This window comes from Ranitomeya variabilis, chromosome 6 (assembly GCF_051348905.1).
Source record: "Ranitomeya variabilis isolate aRanVar5 chromosome 6, aRanVar5.hap1, whole genome shotgun sequence".
Taxonomy (NCBI): Eukaryota; Metazoa; Chordata; class Amphibia; order Anura; family Dendrobatidae; genus Ranitomeya; species Ranitomeya variabilis.
In genome coordinates this window covers 268771221-268782647 of record NC_135237.1, presented here as the reverse complement: position 1 = coordinate 268782647, position 11427 = coordinate 268771221, and the positions used below count along the sequence as shown (strand labels likewise).

The window sequence follows — 11427 nt, the reverse complement described above, 5'->3', positions numbered from 1 at the left end:
GTCTCCGTTTTCGCCTGTCAATCAGGCTGGTCTGGTCAAAAGGGCGTTGTCTTCCCCCAGATTTTGCGTAGTTTTCCGTTGGTGGCGTAGTGGTGTGCGCATGCCCAAGGTCCCGAATCCTCTGCCAGGGGATTTAAAAGAGCGCGCTGTTCGTTTTCATTGGTGATCGGTGGGCGCGGCCATCTTCCTTTGGCCGCGCGTGCGCAGAAGCGGCGCTCTGCTGGCCGCGGCTTCAGGAAAATGGCCGCCGCGATATCCATCTGCGCACGCGCGGCATCCCGCGGCCATTTTCCTGAAGCCGCGGCCAGCAGAGCGCCGCTTCTGCGCACGCGCGGCCAAAGGAAGATGGCCGCGCCCACCGATCACCAATGAAAACGAACAGCGCGCTCTTTTAAATCCCCTGGCAGAGGATTCAGGACTTTGGGCATGCGCACACCACTACGCCACCAACGGAAAACTACGCAAAATCTGGGGGAAGACAAGACGCCCTTTTGACCAGACCAGCCTGATTGACAGGCGAAAACGGAGACTTTGCAAAGGTATTTCGGCAACTTAGGTGGGTAATAAACGCATAACAAACACACTAATGTAATGCCCACCTCTGCCCCTATTTAACGCTATTTTTATCCCATCTTCCAAAAACGTGGTGACAGGTTCCCTTTAACGTGCAAACCACCCTTGGAGGTGAAGGGGTTAAAGTACTTTGTAATAATGTGTGTGTTTTATTAACCATTTCGTAGATTGGATTAATAATGGATAGGTGTCATAATTGACGCCTCTCCATTATTAACCTGGCTTAATGTCACCTTACAATAGCAAGCTGACATTAACCCTTCATTACCCCATATCCCACCGCTACACGGGAGTGGGAAGAGAGAGGCCAAGTGCCAGAATAGGCGCATCTTCCAGATGTGCCTTTTCTGGGGTGGCTGGGGGCAGATGTTTGTAGCCACGGGGGGGCCAATAACCATGGACCCTCTCCTGGCTATTAATATCTGCCCTCAGTCACTGGCTTTACCACTCTGGCGGAGAAAATTGCACGGGAGCCCACGCCAATTGTTTCCGCGATTTAACCCTTTATTTTACACGCTACAGCGCCCAAATTTTGCACATACACACTACTAACATTAGTAGTGTGGAATATGCAAAAAAAAAAGGGATATGAGATGGTTTACTGTATGTAAACCATGTCTCATATCCTGTCGGGTTTGTGAAGGAGAAAGGAAAAGCCGGCAATTGAATTACCGGCTTTTCTATAGAACACCGCTGCGTATTTCTCGCAAGTCACACTGCTGGTCCGTGTGTAATCCGTAATTTTCTCGCCCCCATAGACTTTCTTTGGTGTATTTTTTGCGCAATACGCTGACAAACGCAGCATGCTGCGATTTTCTATGGCCGTACAATACCGTATATTACGGATGCGTAATATACGGATGATAGGAGCAGCCCCATAGAGATTCATTGGGCCGTGTGTAATGCGTATTTTACGGACGTATTTTCTGCGCTCATACGTCCGTAAAACTCGCCAGTGTGACGCCGGCCTCACACTCGGGTCTGGAGAGCCGCGGCCAGTCCGTGTAATAGGCGCCGTGTTCGGACGAATTGCCACGGACGTCTGAATGAGCCCTAAGGTCATATTCACATCTGTGAACAGTCACCAAATCCATTCCATGACTGACGGACATCAGAAGCGAAGGTCATTGACTTCAGTCGGATCCATCCCTCTTTTGTACATATTTTTCCCAGAATTTTAACCACTTTACACTTGTTTGCATGCCTTAAGACGTTGAAAAATACTGTGAAAAAATTGCAAAAAAAATCACAGCATTTTAAAACCTCATTACAGATTACAGCTTGGTTCTGATCTACAAGAAATCCAGAAATCTTGGCTGAGACAAGACCCTGATTCCAAGCTCTGCCATAAACATGGCTCCTTCACTTGCTGCCTCTTCAGAAGTTCACGGCAGAGAAGCTAAAGTTCAGGAGAGCGGAGAAGACGGCGGAGAAGACGTCGGGGCGGGGCGGAGGCGTGGCGGGAGGAGAGGTGACAGAAGGAACAGGAAGACGTGGAGGGAGGAGAGGTGCTGGCAGCACCAGGATCCCGGACCGGACTGAGGGCGCTGCCAGGCACGGTGCTGGGAGCTGGCACCTCCGGAGGAGACATGGCTGCGGTCCTCTTCAGCGCATAGTTTGGAACTTGATGGAACTTTGGTCTGTGTGTGGAGTGAATAGGACAGTTTAGGAAAGTCTGACTCTGCCGTTCCCACACAGCTTTCTGTCAGTGGGCACTTTATTGATTGCATGGCATTGCCAGTGGTCCTGGGGAAGGTCTGAGCCCTGGTCAGTATTGGGGTAAGGGAGATCTCCCCTTGTATTAGGGCTCATGCTGTCTCAGGAGAAAATGTATGAGAAAGACTTGTGGTAATTGGCACCTGCAGGTAAGACTTCCTGGAGACATCTACCTATACCTCCTCTAGATTAGGGAGTGTGACTGGCGCTCAGATCATGAAGAGGAGACGTGCACTGGTATCAGCTTGGCAACCCCTGAGGAGGAGGAAGGGTCTTTGCCTGGTGGCGTCTGTTACCTGTATTTTGTTCTTCGGATTCTTATTATTGAGTAAAGATGCAGAAGACAGTAACACCCAGAATTCCAAGGGTGGAAAGGTTGAGGAGCATCTTAGGGAAAGAGAAGTACCTGCCGAGCATAATGACCTAGACTATGAGCAGCTGAAGAGGCCAGTGTATGAGCGGCCACCATTAGACCCAAATGCCTTGGGAGAGTTTGGTCGTCCGGTGAGACTCAATCTTAGAGGGGAAGAAAAGAAGCTGGAAGAGCAAAGCATCAACAAACATCAGATAAACATCTACCTGAGTGACAAGATCTCACTGCATCGTCGCCTAGAGGAGAGATGGAATCCAATGTAAGTCCAGACTAACCTCCGAAATGTTAGTGGCCTTTCTTATATATCCATGATTTCCTTATTGGCCGTGTTGTAGGCCTACATGGAATATTTGGTCAGTTTCATTCTTGATTCCTCAGCCTGTTGAATGAATGAATGCTTTTGCCAACCAAAGTTGTTGAAGTTAAAGAGGTTATCCACCACTCGACAACCACTTCCCAATAGCTCCAGTCTAAAAAATGCAAACTTACCTTGTCGGGTGGCGGCATTGTATGGTTTCCCAGATACTTAGATGAGTGACTATTAGGAAGGGGCTGTGCATTAGTGGCCAATCCCTCTAATATACTACCAAAAAGTCCCCAAATCTTAGCTTTAGTGGTATGTCAGGGTTAAAAACCCAGGTGTGACTGGAGTTAAGTTTGATGAAGTTTGGTTTAGGATCTGTTTGTTGATGTGAAAATGAAGCAGTCATTCATAAAACTATTCTAACAAAGTTCCTTCAAAGGTGAAGCCTCTGCTGATAAGACTCCATTCACCTCTGCATTAAAAGCTCATTCACTGATCTGGACAAACAGACCAGACAGAATAGTGCAGCATGCTGTGCTGTTAATCTGGCAAAGTCCTGGACACCATGATGGAAACTAGACGGACCCCATAATAGTAAGTGAAGTCCATCTGCCACCACTGGTTTCCATCATACGTGGAGTCCCATGCTTCCGTCATTTCTGTACCTATAACAGAAACAAATGAGAACACAATCTAAGGCATATCTGACACATGTCCGCAGTCTGACAGTTGCTGACTAGCCACTACTTGTCAAAACAGGAACTTCACATTGAAGCCAATGCCCAGCTAACGTCTGACTAATATGGCAATGCGAGATAATGAAGAGTGTGAGATAAAAGGAAATTCTCTTGAAAATGCTGTCAAATCTATGGAAACGTATTAAAAAGCAGGAGAAGCAGAACAGAGAGATTTGTGGCCAAACCTTCACAGCGAGACCACTTTCACATGTCTGAGTTTGCCTCCTACGTGTTCTGTCTGTGTTTTCATGGATAGAAGAGAATGCATACCCTGTGTAATCAATTGGGCATGTACACTTGTCCATTTCATTGCAGACAAAGTGATTATTCTGGTGGAAATCGATTTGACAAGCAGCTACATTGTTACGCAAACATTTTGCACGCCAGTTTCACCCAGCTCAACAAAATGAATGGAGCTGTGGGGAAATGGCGGCATGATGCCACAGCTTTCCTAATTCTTAATGAACTATGGCGTACCTTACGCCAGAAATCTTACTCCAGTCCCCAACTAGAGTAAGATTTGTGTCAACATGAGCCTGCTTCACTAAGCACCTTTTAACGAGTCGTGAGCATCTGTCTCTGACACCCCCCTCATCAAGACCACAGATGTTCTCACGGGTCTTGATGAATTGGGGCCCAAGTGCCCTCAAAAAAATAAAATAACAAACAAGAAATGTCCATTTTTTTTTTTTCATCTTGATTATGGATTTTAAATCTGCCATGGAGTTCTGTGGGTTAGGGTAGGTTCACACAACCGTATAAAAGAAATTGTTCAGTGTTCCATCCAGAAAAGCAGGATGACTTTTTTTCCTTTTGTCATTTGTGCACAGTCTGTATACAATGCGTTTTTTAGAGTAGCGGCTGTTAATCATTTACAGTGTCCTATGTTACAGAATTGCATTCCTTTAAAAACTGGATGTTTTAACTGTGACTTCGTATGGCATCCAATTTTATTTTTTTGCACAGCCATTTACTGGAAAGAGTCCCATTCAATGTATGGAAGAAACTGGTGCATGCTGCGATTATTTATTTATTTATTTATTTTTTTATTCCCCCCCCCTCACGCAGATTGGGTCAGTGAAAAATTTGGTAATCTGCATTGCCCCATTGAATACCATTGGTCCAAGTGCTGTCCTTTATTTATTTATTTATTTATTTTTCGAGGACAGCACTCGGACTGAAAATACGGTCGTGTGAACCGGCTCATAATATATTTTGGACCGCATGTTGATGGTGTCCTATTTTCTAGTGCTGCCTGATTTTCACTGACTTTGATTGCTGAAGCTTGAGAAACCTCCATCATGATATTTTGCATAGAAGAAAGGTAGGTTCACACTAGTCCCAAGAGTAGGTATCTTCATCAGGAAGAAAAACATTGCAGACCAGGATGGATGCCAGACAGTGTCCTCAGTGACTTCGCCAGCTTCATTTGTTGAGGGAGGATTTAAAGTGATCCTTCACGGTTAACCCAGTGATTTCCAAATTAATATATAAAGTGTTGCCGGCAACTGAAAATGACCAGACGGAGACGTGTGTCTCTGTATGGGGGATCGAGCTGATCTCTAGCCCCCGTTTATTCTGCATGACTTTATTATAATCATAGAAATTACACTTCAACCAATCAGCATAAGAACACGCTCACGGTTCTTAGCCTATAAGAATGCAGAACTTCAACCAATTAGCATAAGAACATGCTCACAGTTCTTAGCCTATAAGAATGCAGGAACAATCTGTGCGTCAAAGTTTTGTAGAACAATATACCCTCAGTCTCATATTCTGTCCAAGTTGCAACAATCAAGGTCTCATACCCTCAGTCTCATGTTCTGCCCAAGTTGCAACAATCAAGGTCTCATACCAGCGGTAAAGTTTAGCCTACTAACAAAATTTATATCAAAACAACAAAATGGAGTCGAAAAGCACAAAATGGAGATTCTTTCTTAATTTCTTCCTTCACATTCCCCCCTAGATAAATTTTGTTAATTAATGTCCAGCATCAGAGATACCATCCCAAGCTATAAGCTCGAGGGGTACTGGTCTTCACATGGCTGGTGCCTTGTTACCAGCCATGGCTGTTGCGGCACACCCATCCCCACTGTATGCTAGAATTTACGAATAACAATTATTGATAACAGTAGTGGGGATCTTTTGAAGACAGCCATGCGCTTGGCTTCAACATCTTCATCAGATAACTTTGTGAAATCGGTGTAGAGAAGAGCAGAGATAGCAACGCTTTTGGTTTCATCATTAGTTATCCTAGTGCAGAATTTCCTAATACACACAGAAATACACCAAAAAAACAAGTTTTAGTATTACATACATAACAAGGATAAAGGTGAATACTGGCAGCCATTTTAAATACAGTTATATCTGCAAGCATAGGAAAAAGTTATCGTTTCACAGTATAAGAGTATGGCAGTACAAAAAGTATATAAGAAAATATATTTTCACCTTGACAATCCCCCCTAAATACTAAGTTTTTCCCCTAAAGAAAGATCCTTCGAGACTGTCCATGTGATGGGAAAAGGGGAGGTGGATTTCTTCATCCAGACACCTCAGAAACTCTCCCCTAGCGAGAGGCCTCCAGGCAGCTGAACCCTTCACTAACCTCACATGGAGTTCTCCCACTGTCCCTAAACTAAATCTCTTAGCATCATCTGAGAATGGGGGGTTTTGTCTACTCTTTTGAGGAGGACATACTTAGGGATCTCCCCTGGATCAGTACCATCGTACTCTGGTGGGTCTACTTCTTGATTGAGGAAGGTGCCAATCGGAGTTGCTTTCACTAACTACCTAGGCCTGCCTAGGTGCACTAATACATCCATCATATTATCATTATTTATTTGTAAAATGAAAGGTTGGTTCTCAGGGTCAGCCAATTGTTTTTGCATAGCTAGTCAGAGGGCCTCCAGGGATAATACTCATGTATCTGTCTTACCCTACCTGATGTGGTTGGTTCTCTTATGGTGGGGGCGACATGACATGCTGGTCTACAGCTCCTTCCCAAAAGGATTACTGTCAGCCTACTCCCAAAAGTTAATGTCTCCAGTATCCACCAACCACAATCCTGTGTCAGCTTCTTATATCACTGCATGTGATCTTGTCTGGACAGGATTCAGTGTAATTCTCTTAGGTCGGGTTGCAGCACGGGTCATACAAGTGTTAGGGCCCAAATCCTCAACTATACCCTAAAAGGCATCACAGCTATAATTAACAAATCTTTGATCTCTGTAATATATATATATTTGATCCATTCAACATTTTTATTAATCTGCACCTGTGGGATTATAGAAGCAAAGTCAGCATAAATCTGGTTCTGGGCTTTAAACTGGTCAGGCACCCCCCTTGGCACCCCAATAGCATCAATATATATTATTGGATCTTCTTCATAACTCATGTAGAGCTGATCGAGACTTCTCCTCTTTCTGGTAGGTTCATCAGGTATCTTTGGATCTCAAAGTAAAATCTTGAACTGCATGGCTAGTTTAACAGGGGTGCATTGGCCTATCCAGGCATTAGGCAACCTAGGACGGAGCTTACCATCTCCACATAACCAATAAATGTCGTACATATATTCTGTATGTTTGGTTAACAAATCAGTATCTAGAGAACTGCTCCCTTTGCAGAAACCTGTCTCGAAGATCCCTACTAGTGTACCTGTGGTGTCGTGGGAATTATAGCAGGTGTAATTGTCACCTAATACGGTTACTTCTCCTGGGACCTTTAGTTTAGGTTCCTCATGAATTAGTGGGACGTAATCTGGGCAATCAGTGGACTTCAAACCTTTCAACAAGTTCATGACACAGGCAGTGGTGTTGTCATCAGGAAAAAGCAATGCATGTGTGTATAGGTGTGTATTCGCAGCAGCACAAGCAATACATCCTACAGAGATATTCTGGACTCTTACATTGTATCTCACCCATTCTAACCATAGGTTTTTCCTTGGGGCTGTTTGTGTTTCTATGGAGAAAACCTCTTGCCAACTGAGACCTGGAATGGGGATCACTTCATTGACTACAGTTTGCAAACGCTCACCTGGGCCTAAATTCCCATGGTATCCACTACTAAATACATAATTATAATGCCTTCCCAGTACAAATGTCTGCAGATCAGCAGATTGGGGGCTTTCGAGATTTAGGAGGGGGGGGGGTGACAACTTTTACCCCATTTACAGCCCCTAAGTGGTTGCAGAAGGTCTGTTAGATGCATTCTCTCACGGAGACTCCTACCCGTTCTATCCTTAGGGAACATGGCTTCGCTAGGTTTATATCCCCAATCATCCCCTGTATTCCAGGCGGCATCAGTCTAATAATAACAATTATCGTTGTCATTTCTGGTAATACATATATAAAACTGGATGATCCCCTCTACAACCCGTTCAGTCTCGGGGCACTTGACTACATCACAAAAATCAAATCGCCAGATATTTGCCGGGGCTGTCAGGTTTACCCAGAGAATAATGGAACCAGAATTCTTATTTTTACAATAGGGACCAAAGAGGTAGGGGCGAGGATAGCCCTCAGTTCCAGGATCAAAAACAACAGCAACATTTCCCTTCAGTCACTACTGTGACTAAACACTGGTTCGGTCTCTTTTACAGTGTGAAGCGTGGATCCAGGTGCTCTTTCCTTCCAGCTTTACTGCAGTGGGGGTGACCAGGATCACCGTGTGGGGTCCTTCAAATCTCGGCTGGAGACAATCTCTGCGCACAAACTTTTTCACATACACCAGGTCTCCTGGCACAAAGGGATGGTGTCCAGGAACCTTGTCTGGGTCTGGAAAAGAACTGAAAACGGTTAAATGCACTTTGGCAAGGTGTCCATGTAAGGCCTGCACATAGCTAGTCAAGTCCCAGTACTTGAGCTGCAACTGTTGTGGAAAGAAACATTCAAGATTGGGGCTCCTGCCAAACAGAATCTCATACGGTGACAGTCCTGTCTTCCTGTTTGGGGTATATCTTACTGAAAACAAAGCTAGAGGGAGACATTCTGTCCATGGTTTACCAGTCTCTGTCATTGCCTTCTGGATTTTAAGCTTAAGAGTTCCATTTAGTCTTTCCACTTTTCCACTACTCTGTGGATGGAGTATGCAATGCTTGACTTACCCCCAGTGCTGCCATTACCTCTGACATGATCTCTCCAGTAAAATGGGAACCCCGATCGTTTTCAATGACTTCAGGAACTCCATACCTGCATATGATCTCAGCCATCAGTTTCTTCACCGTTGTCTTAGCCGTAGCTTTGGCAACTGGGTAGGCTTCTGGCCAACCTGAAAATAAATCAATGCAGACCAACACATACTCATACGTCCCTACCCTGGGTAACTGAATATAATCAATCTGCAGTCTCTGGAATGGGTTAAAGGGCCGGGGAGTGTGTTTGGATGGGGTTTTCACTGTCCTACTCTGATTATGTGTGGCACATATCATGCAGCTCTGTACCTGCCTTTCTGCGCAGGTGGAAAACCCCGGGGGCAATCCATTGTCTCTGTAGGGTGTCACACATGGCCGTCTTCGAGTGGTGCACATTCCCGTGCAGAACCTGTGCCATCATTGGGTACAGTACCTGTGGTAGGCAGACCTTTTCACCCCTCCCCCATAGTCCAGTGACGGTATCAGAGCAAGCCCCTATCTTTTGCCACCTATTTTTCTCCTCCTTACTTGCCTGTTCTTGTAACCGGGCTAAGATGTCTTTCAACACAAGTGGAGATGGTGGGGTGTCTAGGTGATGTACTTGAGAGGCCACAGGAGTGCTTGCTGCAGTGCATTACCCTTTTTGTCCATCCATCAGTGCCTTTGGTATGTGCCTTTACCTTTATGATGCCTGTTTGGGTGGGAAGCTGTAGTGCATTCATAAGTTGCTGGACTGCCTCAGCATATTTAAAGGGGTGGCCATTTGCTGTCAGGAAAGCCCTGGCTCTCCAGATAGGCCCAGAACCGTGTGTAATGCCAAAAGCATACCTGGAATCAGTGTAGATATTTACAGTCTTACCTTCTGCTAGTTTGCTTGTGCAGACATATGAGCTTGCATTGACTCTGCCTTGATTATCTCATGTTCTGAGACCACAGCATATCTGGTACAGTAGCGTCCTTGGTCATCTTGGTGACGGGATCCATCTACAAAAAGCTCAAAATCAGCATTAGAATAGGCACACTAGAGACCAGCCGTTTCCTGAGACATCAATTCTAGACAATCATGTGGTTTGGAAACCTAATCTTGTTCCTCTGGATCCATTCTAGAAAGAAAGAGTGTCCTTTTTTTATGTCACCTACTCCTCCCCCCTTTGGATCCATAGGAACTAGGGGAAGAGTAGCGGGGTTCAGGACAGCGCACCTTTTTAAAATCACATTAATAGACATGAGAATAGCACACTGAAGTCGCAGCTGTCTAGCCATGGACATGTGGCCAGAGTGTACTTGATCAAGGATACTATATACATCGTGTGGGGTGGCCATAGTCTCTCCTGTTTGCAAGGGGCCATAAGTGGCAAGGTAGGCCTGACACTCTTGGGCTATGACTGGCCCCCCCTTGGCATAACTGTCCACATCAATTGTCATCCCTGATAAATGAATGCAAACAGAACTGGCAATCTGGGTGTAATGGAATGCTGAAGAAGACATTGGCAAGATCGATAACCATGAACCAAGCAGCATCCTGAGATATCTGGGACAAAAGAGTATGTGGCTTAGACACCACCGGAGTTTCTGGAACAGTAACTGCATTAAATGCCTGTAGATCTTGTACCAGCCGGTACACAAGGGGTTGGCCGGGTGGGGTCTTTTTCTTAACGGGAAACAAGGGTGTGTTACATGGGGAAACACAGGGTATCAGGGCACCATTATCGAATAACATTTGTATTTGCCCCTTGAGACACTGCTCCTGATCATATTTCAAAGGGTATTGATGGACTTTAGAAAAAGGGGCACCAGGTTTGAGAAACACTTTTACTGGTTCTACAGGCATTATTGGGGGAGAATCTGGGTCCATCAGGACCATCATCTTGGAATTGTATTCTGGAGCGGAACTGTAATAATAAATCTGCCCCCAGTAAATTTACCGGACATAAGGGAGAGATTACGAACTGAGCAGTAACTTCAGGGAAGGGTCCCACAGGGATAGGTTTTATAAAAGTATATTTATTGGGTCTGTTATCTACTCTAATTAAAACAAGCTCTTGATCTGAGAATTGACATGGGGCTGGGGAGGGAGATTCCCAGACAGGGTTAAAAGGGATATCTTAGTATGAGACTAGATTTGTGTAAGGTGGGGAGGGCAGGGGCTGAACTCTGATAAGGAATGAAGCTTCGTCCTTGCAGCTGTGAAAAGGGGGGCTGTCAGGGGGGGCTGTCAGCGTTTAGCAAGGGAAAGGTGGGGGCTACAACTCCGGGTCTTCTTTGCTTCACAATTGTAATGGACCTCTCTACACTGGGAATTAGTAACTCCGCATACATCACAGATCCACGCAGCCGGATCATAGGGTGGAGGCGCACTAAGTTTTGGCAACCCACAGAGCTTACGGTCGGGAGAAGAGGCTTGATTTCCTGGGGAGGGACCTTATCATCAAGCAGGGACTTTCTCAATTCCTTCCGGTACCACAAAACATCCAGACTTTATCATAGGAGTAGACAACTTTCCTTTTTCAACGTAACGGTAACAAAAACAACTAGAATTCACTTTCTCTGTTGATCCTCAATTTGCTATATATCAACCATTCAACTTGCTTTTACC

At 45.2% G+C, this 11427-nt stretch overlaps 1 protein-coding gene and 1 long non-coding RNA gene across 2 annotated transcripts in view; one reads left to right on the top strand and one right to left on the bottom strand.

Moving 5' to 3' along the window:
• The first annotated feature begins 2035 nt into the window (after positions 1-2035).
• The window catches only part of LOC143782297 (polypeptide N-acetylgalactosaminyltransferase 12-like), a 75734-nt gene continuing 66342 nt past the window's right edge, over positions 2036-11427 (top strand). The window contains exon 1 of the mRNA XM_077269612.1: positions 2036-2921. Coding sequence (XP_077125727.1) covers positions 2506-2921 — 416 coding nt within the window. The 5' untranslated portion in view covers positions 2036-2505. The remainder of the gene's footprint in view (positions 2922-11427) is intronic.
• The window catches only part of LOC143782298 (uncharacterized), a 906302-nt gene continuing 900862 nt past the window's right edge, over positions 5988-11427 (bottom strand). Inside the window, exon 2 of the long non-coding RNA XR_013216923.1 lies at positions 5988-11252. This is a non-coding gene — a long non-coding RNA (uncharacterized LOC143782298). The remainder of the gene's footprint in view (positions 11253-11427) is intronic.